Source organism: Cervus elaphus, chromosome 9 (genome assembly GCF_910594005.1).
Source record: "Cervus elaphus chromosome 9, mCerEla1.1, whole genome shotgun sequence".
Lineage (NCBI taxonomy): Eukaryota > Metazoa > Chordata > Mammalia > Artiodactyla > Cervidae > Cervus > Cervus elaphus.
In genome coordinates, this window is record NC_057823.1 from 5,491,706 (window position 1) to 5,515,175 (window position 23,470).

Below are 23,470 nucleotides of genomic sequence, written 5' to 3' on the forward strand. Positions count from 1 at the left end.
CATGTAAACTTACATTACTATATGTAAAATAGATAGCCAATGGGAATTTGCTGTATAGCTAAGAAACTCAAACGGTGGTGGTTCGTGTCAACCTAGAGGGGTGGGATGGGGAGGGAGATGGGAGGGAGGTTCAAAACGGAGGGGATAGATGTATACATATGACTGATTCATGTTGAGGTTTGACAGAAAACAACAAAATTCTGTCATGCAATTATCCTTCAATTAAAAATAAATTAAAAAAAAAATTCTGTGGGACTTCCCGGGTGGTCTAGTGGCTGGGAATCTGCTTGCAATGCAGGGGACTTGGGTTTGACCCCTGGTCCAGAAGGATACCACATGCCAAGGGGCAACTAAGCCCGTGAGCCACAACTGCTGAAGCCTGTGAGCCTAGACCCTGAGCTCCATAATAAGACTAGGCCTGCTTGCCACAACTAGAGAAAGCCCATGGGCATCAGTGATGACCCAGTGAAGCCAAAAATAAATAAAAATTATTTTTAGAAAAGATTTTGCATTCTTTTTTGGCACTCAGTTTTCAAAATCCAGTTATGAATTTTACAATTTCGGCAAAATTTAATTTGGATTAGACACACAGTCGGTAAAGAATCTGCCTGTAATGCAGCTCAATCCCTCAGTCAGGAAGATCCCCTGGAGAAGGAAATGGCAATCCACTCCAATATTCTTGTTAAATGTTAAAGTGCTGTTAAAGTGCTGCACTCAAATAGGCCAGCAAATCTGGAAAACTCAGCAGTGGCCACAGGACTGGAAAACGTCAATTTTCATTCCAGTGCCAAAGAATGTTCAAACCACTGCACAACTGCACTCATCTAGCACGCTAGCAAAATAATGCTCAAAATTCTCCAAGCCAGGCGTCCACAGTATATGAACTGTGAACTTCCAGATGTTCAAGCTGGATTTAGAAAAGGTAGAGGAACCAGAGATCAAACTGCCAACATCTGCTGGATCATCGAAAAGGCCAGAAAGTTCCAGAAAAATATCTACTTCTGCTTTACTGATTATATATCAAAGCCTTTGATGGTGTGGATCACAATAAACTGTGGAAAATTCTGAAAGAGATGGGAATACCAGACCACTTTACCTGCCTCTTGAGAAATCTGTATGCAGGTCAAAAAGCAACAGTTAGAACCGGACATGGAACAACAGACTGGTTCCAAATTGGTAAAGAAGTACGTCAAGGCTGTATATCATCACCCTGCTTATTTAACTTACATGCAGAGTACATCATGCAAAATGCCAGGCTGGATGAAGCACAAGCTGGAATCAAGACTGCCAGGAGAAATATCAACCTCACATACAAAGATGACACCACCCTTATGGCAGAAAGTGAAGAGACTTGATGAAAGTGAAAGAGGGGAGTGGAAAAGTTGGCTTAAAACTCAACATTCAAAAAACAAAGATCATGGCATCAGGTCCCATCACTTCATGGTAAATAGATGGGGAAACAGTGGAAACTAAGTGACTTTATTTTCTCGGGCCCCAAAATCCCTGCAGATGGTGAGTGCAGCCATGAAACTAAAAGACACTTGCTCCTTAGAAGAAAAGCTATGACCAACCTAGGCAGTATATTAAAAAGCAGAGACATTACTTTGCTGACAAAGGTCCATCTAGTCAAAGCTATGGTTTTTCCAGTAGTCATGTGTGGATGTGCGAGTTGGACCATAAAGAAAGCTGAGCACCAAAGAATTGATGCTTTTGAACTATGGTGTTGCAGAAGACTTTTGAAAGTCCCTTGGACTGCAAGGAGATTGAACCAGTCCACCCTAAAGGAAATCAATACTGAATATTCATTGGAAGGACTGATGCTAAAGCTGAAATTCCAATACTTTGGCCACCTGATGCGAAGAGCTGACTCCTTGGAAAAGACCCTGATGCTGGGAAAGACTGAAGGTAGGAAGAGAAGGGGACGACAGAGGATGAGATGATTGGATGGTATCACCGACTTGATGGACATAAGTTTGAGGAAATGCTGGGAGTTGGTGATGGACAGGGAAGCCTGGCATGCTGCAGTCCATGGGGTTGCAAAGAGTCAGACTAAGTGACTGAACTGAAGTGATGATTCTTGCCTGGAAAATCCCATGGACGGAGGTGCCTGGCCGGCTACAGTCCATGGGGTTGCAAGAATCTGACACGACTTAATGACTAAACCATCAGACAAACTGCAAAGATTTAACAGTCCTCCATGGCTGGTGGCTATGGAGGCACAGCTGGATGGCAGAGCTCTAGAAACCAGCGTTGAAGCTAAGTTTTCAGGACAACACTAAGACAAAGGGAGGGCTCCTAAACCTGCTGCCTCTCTTGGGCAGCAGACCCCTCACTGCACACAAGGCCCCTTCTCACAGCCTGCCTTCCTGTGTCAGGAAAGCTGAACTTCAGCACACCAGGACCTGCAATGACTCTGCATGGGCAGCTACCTGGCTAAGAAGCCTCAACTTTGCCCCTTCTCAGTTTCTCGCAACCTCCTTCTCCTCTGACTCAGAGTATTCAACCAGAATCTACTGAGCACTCACCAAGCCAGCCACTGCCTGGGCCTTGGGGATACAGCAGGGAACAAAACAGACAAATCCCTTGCCTTTCTAGAGTTGAAATTTGATCAACTTGTGCTCCCAAGGAAATAGAGCATAGCAAGGGAGTTTTGTGGGGGTTTGTGATCTTTTAAACCTGCTCAGTAGGGGCTTCACTGAGCGTTGAGAGTTCTGAACTAGCAGCTGTGAGAGGTGAGTGAGTGAGCAGTGCCATCTCCTGGGAGAGTGATGCAGAGGCCGAGTGGGAATGTGCCTAGTGGCGATGGGGAGCATGGAGAGATGGCGCCAGAAAGGATCGAGGAGGAGGCGGGGGCTGGGGGGAGGCAGGAAGGACGGGGTACCACACTGCACAGGGTCTGTGGGCTCTGTTTAAAGGCTGGCGAGATGGAAAACCTGTGCCAGTGTCCAGCAGGAGAACGAAATCGTGCTGGCTGCTGGACAGAGATCACAGGAAGAACAGGGAAACACGATGAATGGTCAGGAGGCCATGATCCAGGTGAAAGAAACAATGGCCTAGGGGAGGACCAATGGTAAAGAATCCCTGTGCCAATGCAGGAGACATGGGTTTAAGCCCTGGTCCAGGAAGATCCCACATGCCATGGAGCAACTAAGTTTGTGAGCCACAGCTCTGGAGCCTGAGCCCTGAAACCCAAGGGCCATAACTGCTGAGCCCATGCACCCCAGAGCCCATGCTCTGCAACACGAGCAGTCACTGCACTGAGAAGCCCACAGAACGCAACTAGAGAGTAGCCCCCTGGCACCAAAACTGGAAGAAAGCCTGTGCAGCAACGAAGATCCAGCACAGCCAAAACAATTTTTTTTTTTTCTTTTAAAAGAAAGAAACAATGGCCTCGATCGGGGTGATGGTAGCAGAGGTGGTGAGCTGTGGCCAATTCTGGATGTATGCTGAAGGTGGGACTGCTAAGGTGTGCTGACAGGGTTTTGCCCAAAGGTCTTTGGAGAAAGTGTGTACCTGGCAGGGTCCTGTGTGGGTAGAGCAGAGTAAGAAACGGCAGGTGGCAGCAGAGAGGTCAGGTTCATTGGTCTGTTCTGAGGGACTCCCAGGCCTGCGATGGGGAGAGGCCATGGGTGTGTGGTCTTACGGATGCAGGTGAGCAGGCAGAGAAGTGGATGTCCCAGGGACACAGGGAGCGATGTGGGCATCCCTCGGCACTCCAGTCAAGAGCACCTAGTGCCCACATTAAAGTCTTCCTCAATTCCCAGAGGTGACTGCAGAGTTCCCCCTGGCTTTTCATGTTACCCTCTAATGTGGCACATGTAACACAGCACAAAGGAAGGGTCACTCCCTTTCAACTGTCTTTTCAGCACTAGATTGGGACTTGAGTCATTAACGCCGATCAGTAAACAGACCTCTAAATTCTGCCTGGTGGTTCAGATTGCCAAGTTTGCCAAACCAGTTCGTACTTCATTTGATGAACAAAGGTCAGCAGGAGATCAAAAACAAGAAAATAAAAACAAACATTTAAAAAGAAATCCCCTGGACTTCTCTGGTGGTCCTGTGATTAAGAATCCACCTGCTGATGCAGGAGACACTGGTCTGGGAAGATCCCACACACCTCAGGGCACCTAAGCCCATGTACTGCAACTCCTGAGTCCTCGCACTGAGAGCCTGTGTTTGGCCACTGCAATGAGAAGCCTGTGGACCCCAACGAGAGAGCAGCCCTCCCTCACCACAGCTAGAGAAAACCTGAGCACAGCAACAAAGACCCAGCATAGCCAAAAATAAATAAAAATTTAAAAATACATAACTATGAAAAGAAGTCTCCTAAAGCAGGAAGAGTTATCATTTACTAAGTACACATTCTGTGCTAGGCAGAGTAACTCTGCAAAGCAGCTGTCATCACCACGTCACACAGAAGGAAACTAAGGTTCAGAAAGGGTAAAAGCGGCAAGAGGAAGATCAGCAGTACACTGTAACGCAAAAGCAAGAGCAGACGAGCGTGTGTGTGGCATGAACACGAGAGTGACGGCTGCTCACAGCGTAACAATCCTGCTCACGTCTAGGAGACACAACAGTGAACGCTGGGAAGCGAGCTCGGACACCCGCCTGCAGCGGCACAGCTCCCTCCTGGAGGCCAGGACTGCACAGTTAGAGAGCATGCACGAAAGCCCAGCCCTCCACAGGACAGCTTACACAGACTGCAGGCATGTGCTCACGCTACACCTCAGAGTCCAACCTGTGACTGGACTTCCTAATAAAAACATTTAGGACAACACTGCAAAAGGTTATACTCTTCTTCTGTGGTTTTCCACACATTTGTCAGCCGGATTCTATGCCAGTGCTCTAGCTGTCTCTTGAGATGTGCGTTCACATAAGACATTCCATCTCTTCATCTTCTAGGGGAGCCTGTCTGGTTTTCCTCTGACAAGCTCTTATGCGGACTGACTACTGTCATTCTGAGGTCCCTCTTCACTGGGGCCTGGAACACTGGCTCTTCACGGAGTCTGGAGCATACCAAACTGTGGAACTATAGCCCTGGTTCTCCAGGGTCTTCAGCTTGCCAACTGCACATCTTGGGACTTGTCCACCTCTGTCACTGTGTGAGCCCATTCATTACAGTAAAACCAATCAATGCCCCCCTCCCCGCCCCCATATATGTCTCCTAATGGTACTGTTTCTCTGGAGAACCCTAATATAATAAAGTATTCAAGGCTTTTATGATTTGACATGTTTACATCTCCAGGATTTTTGCTCAATACATCCTTCTTCTATTACTTTTTTCCTTTGCAGTTAAAATCTTTTCGTTGTGAAAGATTTAACAACATATGCATATACAAAGAGTAATAATAAAATGAACACCGTGTATCAACTGCTCAAGTCAAGAAACGAGAGTCCAGCACTTTAGAATGCTGGCACTCAAAGTATTGTCCCACAAAAGAATGAGCATCACCTGGAAAGTTTAAAAAGTGCTGAATCTCAGCCTCCTCCTCTGCCTTAGAATCTGTGTTTTAACAGGATCTCCAAGGGATTCACATGCACATTAAGTCGGAGAAGTTCTTAGAAGCCCGTTTCTCTTCTCTTCAACACTTGCCACAAATCATTAATATCCTGATTTTGTGTTAATTGCTTTTAATAATAGTTCTACCACCCTGAAGTAATCTATCCCCAAACCACACAGCACCTAGTCTTGAAAACGAGGGCCAGCGAACACCAGCCACGTGAGGAGAGGGCAGCACTCATCTCCCCGGACAGAGGCTCCAGAAGGAAGAGAGCAGGGCAGTCTCAGGCTGTGGTCTGACTTCCGCTTCCATGGAAGTTGACAAGGCCCCCTCTGAGGAAGAGGCAAGCAAGGTCACAAGTCAGTCCTGGGGAACACACGGCTTTCCACAGCCGGGAGCCTGGCCACACAAGCAGCACGTGGGCCAGGCACTGGGCATGCAGCAGAAGTCTGGCCTGGGAGAGCGGTCCAGTGTGGCCGACCTCCTGCTCTCAGGGAAAAGCTGAAAATGTCCATGAGTGTCCCTGGCAAAGCGTGAAAAGAAGACATGATCAGGATGAGCCCAGTACTGATGAGGACCTGGGCCACGTTTTCCTGGCGTTCTGCGCTCGGTGCGGACCTGGGGATCTGAGTGCTGGCTCGCACTGCAGCAGTGTGGCTCAGCTGCCTGTCACACCTGATGCAGAGCTGTCATGCTGGGGCCACTTTCCTTCCTCCTCCACGTGAAACCCTGCCATTTTTCTCTGTTGGATCTCTTATCTTCCGTGTCTCATGTTTTACTCTTCCTTGATTTATTCTTTCAATTTTGATGCAGTATTTCTTACAGTAACTTAAGAAAAGGTATGTGACAGTTAAAATTTTTTAAATCTCTGATTTCTGAAAATGACTATTTTATACTCATTCTTGCTGTATACTCTGGCTAGCTATATAATTCTAGGTTGGTAATTGTTTTACTTCAGAATTTCAGCACTGTACTACTGCCTTTTTGATTCCTATGTTGCTGCCAAGAAGTCCAAAGATACTCTTGATTCTTGATATGTGACCTAGTACCCTCCCCATGCCGGAAGTCTGTTCTATCCTCTAAACTCAATGTTGAGAAGTTTTATGACTGCCATGGGTCTATTTTCCTTCTCAGTGCTGAGCACAATATGGCCCTTTGATCTGGCAACTCACGCCCTTAAATTCTCAAATTAAATCATTGCTTTCTTCCAGTAATTTCTGTTTTTCTCATGTTCAATCTCCTACACTCGTCCTCAAATTTTCTTTGCTATTTTTAGCTTTTTCTCTTTTTTTTTTCCTTTACTTTTTGGGAAAATTACTCATACTTCATATGTATAATTCACACATGTATTTCACATTTTATAATATTTCTCAGTTTTTGTTTTCTGAATTAAAAAAAATTACTGTTTCATAACATCTCATTGGCCAAAGCAATTCCTAAGTCCAAGCTCCAAATTAAGGAATGGGATCTATCCTCTGCCTGTTCTGAAGCTATGGCAAGGATGCAGGTGTATAATGTGTCCCAAAGAGTGAAAACCTGAGAAGACATCTAAGCGATCCCCACACAACTAAGGGACAGGACACATTCCCATCAGTAAGAGTGACTCATTTTAGCAGTGAGAAGGGATGAAAGTCAAGGGAGGGGTGGAAGAGGGAGGGTTATCTGCAGACAGAAAAGAATCACAGTTAAAAATGCCCAAAGTACTGCAGTCCCCTCTTTATCCATGGGGTTCCACTCCCAGTGGACGCCTGAACCCAGGGATGGTACTGAACTCTGTGTCCTTTTCACTTAAAGGTAGCACCTCACACCTTCTCTTTGGCATCTCTAAATTTCCTGCATCACTACTCTTCTGTTTTGGGAAGAGTAAGTATTTTTACTTACTCATTATTAAGTAAAATGAGAGTTAGATGAACACATGCACTTAAACATCAGGACAATCAATCTGATAACCCGGATGGCTAAGTGACTATGGGGTGTGTCATATACACATCATAGATATGTGAGACAAAGGGGGTGGGTGATTCATATCCCCAGGCAGACAGAGTGAGGCAGCACAAGATTTCACACACTGCTCAGAATGGCACATGATTGAAAACTTATGATTTCTAGAATTTTCCATTAAGTATTTTCAGACAATAGTTGACCGCAGGTAAGTCAAACAGTAGAAAGCAAAGGTGCAGTTAAGTGGGGACCATTGTAATTCTGATACACTGGCCCTCTGCCACAGAGTATCTTTGAAAGATCATTGTTCTACACTAAATAACATATTAACCAATTTGTTTCTAATCTACACTAAATAACATATTAACCAATTTGTTTCTAAAAAAACATCTAATTTTTATGAAACTTTCTCATGCAGGATCTCATCTGCAGAAGCCAAATGACAGAGAAGAAGGACAGAGTTTTTCTACTGGAGTTTGGTCTGAATTTCTGGTCCTACCACTGAGTTGGCAACCTTGGCAAGTTAATCTATGGGTCTTAAGTTTCCTGACATGTAAAACTGGATATAATATCTATCCTATGAGACTCCTATGAGGACAAAATGACAATAAATTTAAAAGAGTCTGGTTCTTTCAAAATTCTCTTGACATGACCAGCTGCTGCTGCTGCTAAGTCGCGTCTGTCGTGTTCAACTCTATGCGACCCCATAGACGGCAGCCCACCAGGCTCCCCTGTCCCTGGGATTCTCCAGGCAAGAACACTGGAGTGGGTTGCCATTTCCTTCGCCAGTGCATGAATGTGAAAAATGAAAGTGAAGTCGCTCAGTCGTGTCCGACTCTTAGCAACCCCATGGACTGCAGCCTACCAGGCTCCTCCATCCATGGGATTTTCCAGGCAAGAGTACTGGAGTGGGGTGCCATTGCCTTCTCCAATGTGACCAGCTAGGTCACCTATATCAGAGCAGACCTGACTGGACACCATGATCCCAAAGCAGGCACCTTACGTATACGCAGCAGAGGCGGCTGAGGGCGGAGTCCCGAGACAGCGGTCCCTTACACAGCTGACCGTCTCCAGCCAGCCTACGGCTTCCATAGCGGAAAGGTCCTGGTATCATTAGCCAATCAGCAACACTCAGAGATTCTGCTTTCCCAATGAGGGAGAAGAAGATGGTTTGTGGTCTTCAGGTTTTAAAAAGATCATCCAATTTTTCCTCCCCTGAACCACTGCACATCCATGCCTCGGAGCCTAGACTGTGCTAGACTAGTTTCCCTCCTTTGGTGGTAAAATTTTCTATTCAGTTTACAACTTTTGGTCTCTTAGAGTATTTCCTTAATATCTTTGAAAGGTAAAAAAGTTGGAGCAGAGAGTAAGCGCCATGCCTAAAATCACACAATTTGTTGTTGTTCACTTGCTAAGTCATCTCTGACTCTTTGCCACTCCATGGGCTGCAGCATACCACGTTCCCCTGTCCTTCACTAACTCCTGGAGTTTGCTCAAACTCATGTCCATTGAGTCAGTGACACCATCCAATCATCTCATCTCTCTGTCTCTCCCTTCTCCTCTTTCCCAGCATCAGGGTCTTTTTCAGTAAGTCGGCTCTTTGCATCAGGTGGCCAAAGTATTGAAGCTTCAGCATCAGTCTGTCCAATGAATACTGAGGATTGATTTCCTTTAGGATTGACTGGTTTGATCTCCTTGCTGTGCAAGAGACTCTCAAGAGTCTTCTCCAGTACCACAGTTATCAATGCTTTGGTGCTTACAATTCTTATGGTCCAACTTTCACATCCACAAAAGACTACTGAAAAACTCATAGCTTTGACTATACTGACTTCTGTTGGCAAAGTGATGTCTCTGCTTTTTAATATTCTGTCTAGTTTGTCATCGGAGAAGGCAATGGCAACCCACTCCAGTACTCCTGCCTGGAAAATTCCATGGACGGAGGAGCCTGGTAGGCTGCAGTCCATGGGGTCACTAGGAGTCGGACACGACTGAGTGACTTCACTTTTGCTTTTCCCTTTCATGCACTGGCAAAGGAAATGGCAACCCACTCCAGTGTTCTTGCCTGGAGAATCCCAGGGACAGGGGAGCCTGGTGGGCTGCCGTCTATGGGGTCGCACAGAGTCGGACATGACTGAAGCGACTTAGCAGCAGCAGTTGCAGCAGTTTGTCATAGCTTTCCTTCCATGGAACAAGTGTTGTTGTTGTTTTGTTGTTGTTGTTTTTTAATTTCATGGCTGCAGTCAGTGTCCCCAATGATTTTGGAATCCAAGAAAAGCAAATCTGTTACTGTTTCCACTTTTCCCCATCTACTTACCATGCAGTGATGGGACCAGATGCCATGATCTTAGTTTTCTGAATGCTGAGTTTTAAGCCAGCTTTTTCACTCTCCTCTTTCACTTCATCAAGAGGCTCTTTCACTCTTTACTTTCTGCCATTATATTGATATCATCTGCATATCTGAGGTTGCTGATATTTCTGCTGGCAATCTTGATTCCAGCTTGTGATTCATTCAGCCCAGATTTTGCACGATATACTCTGCACAGAAGTTAAATAAGCAGGGTGACAATATACATACTTGATGAACTCCTTTCTCAATTTTGAACCAGACTGTTGTTCTTTGTCCAGTTCTAATTGCTGCTTCTTGATCCGCATACAGGTTTCTCAGGAGACAGGTAAGGTGGTCTGGTATTCCCACCTCTTAAAGAATTTTCCACAGTTTGTTATGACCCACACAGTTAAATGCTTTAGCAAAGTCAACGAAGCAGAAGTAGATGTTTTTCTGGAATTCCTTTGCTTTTTCTATGATCCAACAGATGTTGGCAATTTGATCTCTGGTTCCTCTGCCTTTTCTAAATCCAGCTTGTACATCTTGAAGTTCTCAGTTCATGTACTGCTGAAGCCTAGCTTGAAGGATTTTGAGCATTACCTTGCTGGCATGTGAAATGAGCACAATTGTATGGTAGCTTGAACATTCTTTGGCATTGCCCTTCTTTGGGATTGGAATGAAAACTGACCTTTTCTAGTCCTGTGGCCACTGCTGAGTTTTCCAAATTTGCTGACATGTTGAGTGTAGCACTTTAACAGCATCAACTTTTAGGATTTGAAATAGCTCAGCTGGAATTCCATCACCTCCACTAACTTTGTTTGTATAGTAATGCTACCTAAGGCCTATTTGACTTCACACTCCAGGATGTCCAGCTCTAGTTGAGTGACCACACCATCATGGTTATCCAGCTCCTTAAGATCTTTTTTGTATAGTTCTTCTGTGTATTCTTGCCACCTTTTTTTAATCTCTTCTGCTTCTGTCAGGTCCTTGCCATTTCTGTCCTTTATTGTGCCCATCCTTGCATGGTATGTTCCTTAGGTATCTCCAATTTTCTTGAAGTGATCTCCAGTCTTTCTCATTCTATTGTTTTCCTCTATTTCTTTGCACTGTTCACATAGGCTTTCTTATCTCACCTTTCTGTTCTCTGGAACTCTACATTCAATTGTGTATAACTTTTCCTTTCTCCTCTCTTCTTTTCTCAGCTATTTGTAAGGCCTTCTCAGACAACTATTTTGCCTTCTTGCACTTTTCTTTGGGATGGTTTCAGTCACTGCCTCCTGTACAATGTTACTTACCTCCATCCATAGTTCTCCAGGCACTCTATCAGATCTAATCTCTTGAATCTATTTGTCACTTCCACTAAATAATCATAAGGGATTTCACTTAGGTCATACCTGAATGGCCTACTGGTTTTCCCTACTTTCTTCAATTTAAGTCTGAATTTGGCAGTAAGAAGTTCATGATCTGAGCTACAGTCAACTTCACGTCTTGTTTTTGCTGACTATATAGAGCTTCTCCATCTCTGGCTGCAAAGAATATAATCAATCTGATTTCAGTATTGACCATTGGGTGATGTCCATGCGTAGAGTCATCTCTTGTGTTGTTAGAAGAAGGTGTTTGCTATGACCAGTGCATTCTCTTGGCAAAACTCTGTGAGCCTTTGCCCTGCTTCATTTTGTACTCCAAGGCCAAACTTGCCTGTTACTTCAGGTATCTCTTGAGTTCCTACTTTTGCATTCTAATCTCCTATGATGAAAAGGATGTCTTTTGGGGGTGTTCTATAAGGTCTATAGGTCTTATAGTTCTATAAGGTCTTACAGGTCTTCACAGAACCCTTTCAACTTCAGCTTCTTTGGCATTAGTGGTTGAGGCATGGATAACTGTGATGTTGAATGGTTTGCCTTGCAAACAAACCGAGATTATTTTGTTGTTTTTGAGATTGCACCCAACTACTGCATTTTGGACTCTTCTGTTGACTATGAGGGCTACTCCATTTCTTCTAAGGGATTCTTGCCCACAGTAGTAGATATACTGGCCACCTGAATTAAATTTGTCTGTTCTCGCCCATTTTAGTTCACTGATTCCTAAAATGTTGATGCTCACTCTTGCCGTCTTCTGCTTGACCATGTCCAATTTTACCTCGATTCATGGACCTAACATTCTAGGTTCCTATGCAGTATCGTTCTTTACAGCATTCGCTGTAAGTGCCATGTCTAAAATCACAAGATTACTTTAAGCCAAAATTTTCACTACATGCAGGTTTTTTGACTCCTGGCCCATAAACAGCTTTATCTCACCTGCATGCATTGTGCTCATTAGCACCATCAACCTTTATTTTTGCTTAGATTAACAGACTTTATTCATTTATGGTAATAAAGATACTATATAGGAATAGAGATACATACATATAAGGTTCTTCCTTGTATTATATTTAGGCAGAAAGTCATAGCATCTATCATGTCTTTCTTTATTAATATTTATTAACACGTTGCAGTGACTCTGGTCTTTCTAGTATCATTGACAAGCCTTACTCTTTCTCTCCGGTGCACCAGGTCTCAATTGTGGCAGGAAGGCTCTTAGCTGGAGCATGCGGCATCCAGTCCACCTGCCTGTCCAGTGGTCAGGACTCCACACTCCCAAAGCAGGAGGCTCAGGTTCATCCCTGGTCACAGGGCTAAGATCCCACATGCCACATGGTGTGGCCAATAAATAAATAAATAAATAAAACCCTTATAATTGTTAAAAATTTTCCAAGCATATGACTTGGAAAATTATAGTTTTTGTCTTGTAGTTAACTTTTTAAATACTGTGGTCACAAATGAACCTATCTATGAAATGAAAATAGAATCAGGGACACAGAGAACAGACTGGTGGTTCCCAAGGCAGTAAGGAATGGGAGAGGGCTGCACTGGGAGTTCGGGACTAGCAGATGCAAACTGGTAATATATAGAATAGATAAATAGGGTCCTACTACATAGCACAGGTAGCTATATTCTATATCCTGTGATAAACCATAATGGAAAAGAATATGAAAAAGTGTGTGTATGTAAAACTGAGTCACTTTGCTATACAGCAACAAGTAATGCAACACTGCAATTCAACTATACTTTAAAAAAAGGTGGTCAAAACCCCTCATCATAGAAGTTTCCATCGTGAGCTTTTTATGTGTACAGTACAGTAGCAGTGTTAACTGTACGTACACTGCCATGCAACAAATCTCTAGTGCTCTTCATCTTACAAAACTGAAGCTGTACACCCATTAAATAATTCTCCCCTTCCCTCCAGCCCCTGGCAACTACTGTTTTATACTTTCTAAGAGTTCAACTATTTTAGATATCTCAGATAAATGGAATCATGCAGTGTTTGTCTTCCAGAAATTGGTTTATTTCATTTAGCACAATGTCCTTAAGATTCATCCGTTTCGACATGAGACAAGATTTCCCTCTTTTTTAAGGCTGAATAATAGTCCACTGTATGTATACATCACATTCTCTTCATCCATTCATCTGCTGATGCAAACAAGATTGCTTCCACCTCTCAGCTATTATGAACAAGGCCACAACGAACATGGCAGTATAAATCAGGGTCTACTGTCACCTCTGTTTAGTCCACCTCCGAAATGACTCCAGCCCAAAAACATACAGCTTCTGACTCCCAATTCACAGCTCCTTCCACAATATCATCAACATTTATTCAACAAATGCTTGCTGACTGCCAAACTGTACAAGGTTTGTGTTACATTACTGGTCTTGCTCTCAGGTTGCTCACAGTCTAATGGAGAGCAGCAAACACACTAATTAAAGTACAGTGTGGTTGTTCTGGCAGAGGTTAAGTACCCAGCCTGGCTAGAGAAAGGACTTAGAGAAGAGGTCCTAAAGAAGATGACACATGAGCAGAGTCCTGAATGGTGAGCGGGTGTCAGGCATTATATGACTAAGGAAGGGCATACATGAGAAGACATCTAGAGAAATTAGGCCATTTAAAAAGAATTGCATTCAAAGCATTTTAGGGATCTTGGAGGGTGGCATATGGGCTTCATTTCCACGGTGCCAATTACTGTAATACCTCAATGACAGGCTGCTCCACCAGGCCAGCAACACTGATGATGCTCCCAAGTTCACTTTATACCACAGTGTCTTACACTGCTCTGCTAGGCACAATAGTTCTCCACTAACTTAAGGGCCTTGAATACTTAACTTGCCAAAGTTTAGCCTGTGAGTTGGGATGCTTTGAATTAGACTGGGCAGAGTGGGCAGCCAGAGTGCTGATATTTTTCATCATAAAAACATCATTCTTCCATCCTCAACTCACCAATAACATACAGCTCTTCAAAAGAATGCTTAATATGAGTAAGATACATGCAGGCAATGCACAGTAGTTTGATAAGACAACAAAACTCATGATGAGGCTCCACACTGTTCAACTCTCTCCCTTAGAATTCAGAAGTGAGATGGTATTCATGGGATGTATAGTATTATGTGTATTTGAAAAATGAAGTCAAACTTTTTCTGACAAAAAGCTGATTAACCTGACAATGAAGACTGATTTTGCCAACTGGGTTACGTGGTAGACATTTTGCATATAGTAAACAAGTTACAGTCACAGTTCTAAGGTTTTGATGAAAACATATCTGAAGTGGATAAAAGTATTTATCAAAAACTACTGGCAAAGATGTATTGAACAATATTTTTATTTTCCCAATCAATTTTGAGTATATTAGGTTATACAAGGTCCTTCTAAATGGAAGAGTAACAGGTATAATCGACAATCAATTGATAAGATTTGGTAAAGCCTCTGTTACATTTCTTGGTGAGAAAGTGAATGACTGATGAGATTATCCCTTTATAAGTCAGATGGTCTCTAATTTTCTGCTTTCATTAAAATTGACAGTGTACCTAACCAAATTGTCATCTAATTAATAAATTAATTTTTGATGATATATATCACTACATGATTTCAGGGATACAACTCACATTTCAAAAACTTGAATGTTACTAAAATTAAATTTCTTCCTTTCTTTTATACTTAGGCAAACAAGGATTTCTGGAACTTAAATTTGTAAAGACAAAAAAATAGGAATAGAATTAAAAACTGTCATTTCGTCAATGAGTAATATTCACCCACAGGTATGTGAACAAATTTAGGTGGAAAAGCCTCCTCCATCTCACTGAGAGGCAAGTCTAATAAACCTGTACTTTTTTTTCTTCAGGGGAAAACGTGAACACAGTCCCCTGCTACCACAAATTATGCAGTCGAACTTCCCACATTTGGGGAAATTGCAGGAGTCAGCACATACGGAGTGCAAAGGATTAACCTGGGAAAACCACCTTGGTGATCACCGTTATCTCCCCTGCCAGGTAAGTATAATAAACCTGTACTTTTTTGCATAAGTTATTTATAAAAATTTAAAATGAGTGTTGTTATATACTAATTTACTATAATAACTTATTAAAATATTAAATATATATAACACATAGAATCTTATAAATATTACATATATTCTTTTTTTGCCATTTATTTTTATTAGTTGGAGGCTAATTACTTTACAATATTGTAGTGGTTTTTGACATACATTGTCATGAATCAGCCATGGATTTACATGTATTCCTCATCCCGATCCCCCCTACCTACGTATATTCTTTTGTATCAATCAACTTTTTTTTTGGCTGCACCATGGGGTTTATGGGATTTTTTTCCTCTACCAGGGATCAAACCTGGGTCCTCTGAAGTGAAATAGCAGAGTCCCAATCACTAGACCACCAGGAAATTCCCTATAAATTGACTTTAATAAGAGCAGAACGGGAATTCACTGCATAGTTTTAATAACCTATAAGGAAAAAAGAATCTGAGAAAAAAACAGATATATATGTGTGTATGGCTGAATCACTCTGCTATGTGTCTGAAACTAGCACAACATTGTAAATCAACTATACATCAATAAAGAAAAAAAAAAGAAAAAAGAAATGCAAGTTTCAAAAGAAAAAATTTCTGGGACGTCCTTGGTGGTCCAGTGGTTAGCAATCCAGCTGCCAATGGAGGGGACACAGGTTTGATCCCTTGTCGGGGAGGATTCTGCATGTCTGAGAGCAACTGGGCCCGTGCAGCATGACTACCGAGTCTGCGCACCCTAGCCTGTGTCCCTCAGCAAGAAGAGTCACTGCAACCAGAGAACCCCGCGCAGCAAGAAGGACCAGCGCAGCCAAGAAAAGTCAATTAACTGAAAGATAAAATTTCCGTTGTAGAAAAGCATTCTTTAAGTGGCTGACAAAAGCACATCACTAAGGTTTTCAGATTCCACTAGACATTTTAAAAAGGTGATGTAATCATTTTATTTTTAAATGTTAACATTGATGATTCTCTGGAAGTTATATCCTCTGCCACTATAAATAGCATTTTTGCCCTTTTCTCTTTTTAAAACAGCTGATTCACATTAAACATACATAGTGCTTAATTGTTACATAAATTTTCTTAGTTCATATATTTCATTTAAATTGAGTTATAGTAATTTAGTATATCACTGATCAACATGACAAATGCATTATAATTCTGATAAGCTTAAAATGTCAACAAAAATCTGTCAGGGAGGTTCACGATGTTTCATAATCATTTAGTCCAAACACCTAGTATCAAACATAAAGCTTTTTGTGATAGACTCCTACCTTTCCAGTTTTATCTTCCAGCCTCTGGCACTTAAAGTCTTAAATTCAAATAATTATTCACTGTCACAGTTTTGAGCTTTTGCTTAGTTTTCCAAAGGGATCAAAATCCTATTAGATGTCCCTTGATAAGAGCGAAAGCCCACATGCATATTAGGCTATTAAATGTTTGGAAATCTCCTAAATAAAGGAAACTGTTTAAATTTGTTTATTCCAGTATCACCCAAATCTGTGCAACTCTAGAACTCTTTTAATAGCCCATGAAATTAGTGTTTCATGTAACACCCTTTGGGAAAACATCTGGCAAAATATTAAGACCCACTTTAAAAGTCTGTAACACTTTCCAAACTTCACCCAAGGGGCATCCCTTTCCTAGTATTCCCATAGGTTTTACAGTCTTCAGCAGGGCTTTGCAATGACATAAGTGTGGCACCACAATTCCTGGTTCCCAGCAGGAGTTCAATGTTGGGTGAACAAATGACCAACTTAGAGATGGAAATAGGGACTACCCTGATGGTTAACACTCTGTGCTCCCAATGCACAGGTTCGATCACTGGTTGCGGAACTAAGACCCCACATGCTGAAGGACACAGCCAAAACAAAAAGATGGAAATGAAGAAAGGGGTGGATAATTCCCAAGCTCCCACTTTGGTTGACTGGACAAGGGAAAATACTCTGAAGAAATATAAGACTGGCAAGAAAATCGGAGAGTCCCTTTTGGATAACGTGGGAATCAAAGTGGAAATGTGCAGTACACAGCTGCATTTGACCCTGGGTAGAGATGTGAAGAATAGGTGATAGATGCATGAAAGAATCAATGACATTAACCCTGGAAAAGAAAATTGAGTGAAAAAAACTAGGGAACATGAATATTTAAAAAGTGTCCAAAGAACGTTTCTCAAGCCAAAAAACTTGGAATCCCTTCAACTCCTTCCATTTGCCTCCAATCCAATCCATTTAGTCCATCACCATCCTCTGTCACCTCTGTCTTCAGAAGCTATCCAGAATTCACCTCCTCCTCTCCATCTGCACTACCACAAACAGTTCCAGCCTAGACCACTGCAAAAGCCTGAACTGCATCAACTCATGCCCAGACCAATCCCAGACACCCTCCGTGTAGCATCAGAATGGCCTTTAAAAAATGTTAGATCATGTGATGTTTTTCCTTCAAATCCTGCTACTGCGTCCCACTGCACTTGATCTGACCCTTGCTTACCCAGCTCTCATACCAGCTGACTGCCTGCTGCTCTGCCCATACTGTCCCTCCTTTCTGTTCTTCATGCAAGCTCAGAAGGTTCTTGCCTCAGAAACTTTCTGGTGGTAGTTCTAACTGGAATGTTCTTTTCTGAAACTTTCAGCTGACTCATAATCTCCTGTCATTCAACCCAAATTAAGACAGAGCTGCTACTATCATATCTAAAACTGCTACTATAAATCACTCAGTATCACATTACTTTACACTTTTTCTTAGCATTTATTATAACTTAAAATTAGTTTTAAAAATTATTGATCTCTCTCCATGAGAGCAGAGTTTCAATCTGTCCTGTTCACTGCTGTATCCCTAGCAACCAAAAAAATGTTCTGACCTACAGTGGGCACTCAAGTATTTTTTGCATGAATTAATAAAGGAAAGCAGAAGGAGACTGAGGAAAAGTCAGAAAGCTGGAAAGAAAATCAGAAGAGAGTAGAAGCTAACAGAAGAGTCTTAGGAAGGAGGAAGTCAAAAAGAATGATGACTAAGAAGCCACTGAATTTGGCAAGTCCATCTTTGGTGTCCTTTAAGGGGGCAGCTTCGGAAAAGTAGAAGAGGTAGAAGGCAGATTACAATGGGGAAATGAGTAAATGGGAAGTGCAGTGGGAAGGGCAAAGAGAAGGAAGGAGCTAGAACACTATTTTGAGGGTGAGAAAAGACAAAAGAAAGGAGGATATCTGTTCATGTTTCAAGCTAAAGGCAGGGACCCAGGGGAAAAGGGGATACTGATAAAAAAGGAAAGAAGATGCTAGGACAAGGTCATGAATGTTATAGGAAGAAATGCAATCCTAAAGCCACATTACTCATCTTTTCTCTAAAATTATCCCACAACGTCTGTTTCATGTTCAGAAATATCTACTCTCTGAAAATAATTTATTATTTATATAATTCTTACATAGGCTCAGTCTACAAAATAATTATTGAAAGTTTGCACATCTTTAACTCTTAGAAGGTACACACTGAGGTGTTTTGGGGTAGACAGTCAGGTGTGCTATACCCTCACGGATGGTTCAGAGAACAGAACTTTTAGGGAGACAGAAAGGTAGAGAGGAGAGAATGTGTGACATGATAAAGCAAATAAGGAATGATGATGACAACGGGTAGAATCTAAGTAAAGGTAAGCCGATGTTCTTTGTACTATTTGTGTAGTTATGTATAGATAAAAGTTAAAAAGAGAGCAACAAAGAGAAATATTATTTCCTAAACAATTAACAACGTATTGGTAATTCTTTCCTAACAAACAATATAATTTCCTAAACTAAGCAGGAAAGGCAACTTCCATGAATGGTTGACATGGAACTGTCAAATTTCTTGGTAGAGTATTACAACTTAAGAAGTAAGCAGCAAAAGTATGGCAATGCTATATAAGGGGGCCAGGAATAAACCTTTATAACATTTTACCAAAAGAAAATGTTCAAGCTATTGTAGAAGGCTATTTTCATGACAGAATTAATGTTTGTATAAAGTGAGTGGTAATTCTCTATTATTTGGCATCCCTATTAAAAAGAAGTCAATCCTGTCACTACTATTTGGTTTTCAATGAGCACACGCAGTACAAAGAAAACCTAATAAGGTCATTCCTTGACAACTAGAGTAGAAAAAAGTCTGAAGCACAGTTTCTGATTCATCTGTAACAGTATCTACCGTAAACAGAAGTTGGCCAAGATTTAGCTGTAGTGGAATATCCTAAGAAGGGGGAAAAATAAGCAGAAACTGGACTCTACTAGTAAATTTGATTTGATCCATTTTCACGTGTACAAATGGTTTGCTGATGGTAACTTTGCTAGGAAACGGATGCCTAAGAGTACTACAGGACTTCTTGAAAACATAATAATAATATTCCTTATGTAAGGAGTATTGGGTTTCCCTGGCGGCTCAGCTGGTAAAGAATTCACCTACAATGTGGGAGACCTGGGTTCGATCCCTGGGTTGGGAAGATCCCTTGGAGAAAGGAAAGGTTACCCACTCCAGTATTTTGGCCTGGAGAATGCCATGGACTATACAGTCCATGGGATCGCAAAGAGCCGGAAACGACTTTCACTAAGGAATATTGATTAGATCAAATACATACACAGAATTGTCAAAAATAATAATCACTTTCTCCCCTCCATCTCTCTGGGCAAAGCTGTGCTTTCTCTCAAGGCCAAAAGGCAAGAACTCTCCCCCTCTCTGAACTGAAGGAGCCACTAAAATGGGTTCTACTAGACTCTCATCTTCCATTCCTAAAACTTTACTCCAAAGCCAAAGAGCTCACCTAGAATCACGTGGAGACTGAAGTTAAAAGGGTCCCTCTTCCTAGTAGGGAGGCAGTAGAGCAATTCCATTCTAAAGTTTAACTCACGAAATCCATGGGTCAAGGTTTAATGCGATAAGACATCAACATAACACGACACACCTGAACACCCAAAGGAATGACTAAACAGGCCAAGCTCAAGTTCTGACACACTCAGAACTAATTTCTCTTCAAACAGCATGTCCAACTTCTCTCTAGTAGTTTAGGGCTAAAAATATCATAGAGGATCTAAATTCTTACTCTCCTTAAACAAACTGAATCACTACTAACATATTCTAGCAGGTGTTCAGGCAACTATTAGTGTGTAAAACTGAGATTTTTTTTCTATGGGCTTTCACTGTTTACTTAAATGGAATGACCACCCAAAACTTTAAGTCTTTCCTTTGAGCTGCATCTCCCCCTGTTCTCCTAGGGCTTACAGTCTAGTTTTCAAGACACATCTAAAGTAGCATGCAAGGATGTGCTTAAAATATTTAAAATAGCACAGGCAATGCATTTCCTTAATGTTTTGACAAAGCAGATTCTAACTGCTGTGGGGCAGGGTGAAAACTGGTTTTAAAGAGGAAGATGAACTGTACCTGAAGGACGTCAGGATTCTGAGAGGTGATGGGGGAGGGTCTTACCGGCAGCCTTTCCATTTATGAAGTATTTTCACCTCGACACTCATTTCTTTTGAATCTTACAAGAATCCCAGAGGAGGTCAAACACATCTTCAATTTACAGAGAAGAAAAGTGAGGACGAGAAGTCCTGACTACATAAGAATTGATAACAATAAGCAATGAGATGTCCAGCAGTCCAGGCTGGTGTGGGAGAGAATAAGAAAAATAATACAAACTGAGCATAGGGCCTGTGAGGGTCACAGCATTTAAAGGGTTAGAGACTAAATACCTGAATACTAATTAGTGAAGAGTACTGCAACAGCCCGGTGAGACCTAATAAAGGCGTGAATTATAAAAATACACAGAAATTAAATTGGTAGCATTTGTTCTAAACTTTAAGTTACCAAGAAAACAACAGCAACGAACCTTGTAAGTAGTTTCAGGAAGGAAAACCTCCAACCAACAAACTTCCCTAGCACTACTGAGAGCCCAAAAGGGTGTAATAATTTACCAGCAAACTCTAATATCATCAGAGGTTTTAAACAGGCTTCTAATTAAAACTGGGACTGCCAACAATACTGCTGTAATCACAAATTCACAAAATTTCAGAGTTGCCTAAACAAAGAATACTTTTGTACATCTCAATGAGCAGCACTATGCCTCTACGAAGATTTCCGAACGATTCTTGACTTTCCATTCAGAACAATTTCATTTGGTCAGCTGAAGTCCGTCTTATTTCCATATTTAAGCCCTGACCCTGCAAAAAGCAAGGACTCAAAGGACAGCTGCAGAATAAATGAGGCCATTATCACAGGCAACTTTAATGCCAATCTGTTCCAAAACAGAATTCTCAGAATTTCGAAATCAAGTCTGGAAGAAAACTCTTTCACCGCCCGTTCACCAGCCTTCCCTGCCGGGGCCTTCAGGTCGGTCCTCAGGATCCTGTTTTCCCAAAGCAACGCCACAGTGCCATTTCCCGCAGATGACAACCGCTCAGTCCCAGCCATGTTAGCCTCCCCGGAGCGAGACCCAAACAGCTGCGGGCACTGAGGCAGTCTCAAAGGGCCCTGGGCGGCGTCAGGGGCAGCATCTCCCGAGAAGGGGCTGCTCCCGGAGTCCTACTCACCGCGACTGGGAGGCCATGCTCAGGGCCGTCGGCAGCATCGAGGCGGGGGGCCGCCGCTGGCGCCGGGGCCGGAGCTGGGGCCGGGGCGGGCGGCTGCCGGTGCTTGCCGGCGCGCTTGGCCTTGGCCTGGATGCAGCGCTGGTGAAGGGCGAAGGTGTGCTGGCGCTCGAGCTCCAGGCGCTCGGGCGACACGGCCTCATAGCGGGCCTCACAGGTGCTGTGGTGGCGCCGGCACAGCTCGATGCGCCGGCGGAGGCGCTCCATGACCGCGCTGTGCCGCGGCAGCGCGAACTCCGCCATGGGGCAGGTGGGCAGCACCATGGGCCGCGGGCTGCACGGGCCAGGCCCGAGGCGGGCCTCTCGGGCCGGCGGGCACTGCACGCTCCGCTCCCTGCCGGCTGCCCGGCTGCCTCACGGCCACGCCATGGTCCCGCGAGCTGCGGAACGGGCTCGCGCGCGGCGGGGGTCTTCCTCTGGCCCCGCTCGGCCCAACCCGGGCAGGCGCTCGCTGCCCACCTCAGGCCTTGGCCTGTCCCCGCCGACCCGGCCCCATTGTTTTCCGCGCCGCCGCCGCCGCCATCTTAAAATTGTTTTCGGGGCTCTCGGAAGAGGGCGGGGCTCCGGCGGGCGAGCCTGCCGTCACAGCTGATAAGCAGACACTGCGGCCAATTAGAGAAGGACGAGCGGGCCGCCCGAGGGGCGGGGCCGCGCACACTAGAGGCGCGCCGGGGCTGTTTCCTTGCGGAGTTTAAAAGGAACTCTCAAGTGAAGCGGAGGGAAGCAGCTGGGCGGGCTTCAGTCCTCAACACTCAGCTGAGTGTGACCGACAGAAGCTGGCTCTAAACGCCGCCTCACGCGAACAGGCCCTTCCGGGTCCGCCGCGGAAAGAGGGGCAGTAGGCGCGGCGTAACCCGCCAGACACAGATGGTGGTCTGGCACCATAGCGATTCACCATTTCCCTACCGCTTCTTAAATTCGGGTTTGATAAGCTGAACAGTAGCCTCGCTTTTTCAGTGTCATCGGGTTTTCTTCGACCTCACTCCTCACATTCAGCCTCACAGTTGGTAAGAACTGCATTCGAGCTGAAGAGGTTTCCTCATGCGCTATTCTGAATCGAGAGTATCAATCTGCCCTCATATGAAAGTATTTCAAAAGTTACAACTACTAAAAGAAAAAAAGCCGACATGAGGAAAAGGATATGAAGTCTCCTGGGGAGGGGGGGTGGGCACAGTAGAACTGCAAAGGATGATGCTTTAGTTAAAAAAAAAAAACGGGGAGCCTGGCCTGCGAGTTTTACGTTTAAAAGATGGTCTGTTAGGTAGAACCGAATCACACGACAAAACCCAAATAAAGACAGTTACACCCTAGTACTATACCTAGTAAGCAAAGGAAGTGGGAGACTAGGGAAAAAAACAGGAGCAATCAAACTAGACAGTCTGTTGGGTCAAGAGAAACTAGAAACAGGTATTGGCACCCTAACTGCTAAAAAGAAACAGTAGGTGCCAAAAGGCTACAAAATGAGACACCATCGACAGCTCGACATTTGGTACAGTAACTTCTTACTAGGCCAATGAAAATGTTTTAAAAGCAGAAGAAAAAATTGAGTCTTTATTCAAATAGTACGTGTCTTTATACAAGTGCAGTAAAAAATACAAGTGACCCACCAAAGCAAAAGTGCTTAGGGCTCATGAACACCGTAACAGTCCTCTTTAACCATTCTTCAAACATAAATTTTACACCAGAATTAAAGTTCCTTTCTAATGGGAAAGATAATT

The 23,470-nt window shown here is 43.3% G+C and overlaps 1 protein-coding gene and 1 non-coding gene across 2 annotated transcripts in view; both read right to left on the reverse strand.

Moving 5' to 3' along the window:
* Positions 1 to 22,300, reverse strand: part of MAML1 (mastermind like transcriptional coactivator 1) — a 62,457-nt gene extending 40,157 nt beyond the window's left edge. Inside the window, exon 1 of the mRNA XM_043910700.1 lies at positions 21,696 to 22,300. Within this exon, the coding sequence (XP_043766635.1) occupies positions 21,696 to 22,016 (321 nt within the window). The 5' untranslated portion in view covers positions 22,017 to 22,300. The remainder of the gene's footprint in view (positions 1 to 21,695) is intronic.
* LOC122701197 lies at positions 14,975 to 15,133 on the reverse strand. The gene has a single exon (XR_006343031.1). It is a non-coding gene; the product is annotated as a U1 spliceosomal RNA (small nuclear RNA).
* Positions 22,301 to 23,470: the final 1,170 nt, after the last annotated feature.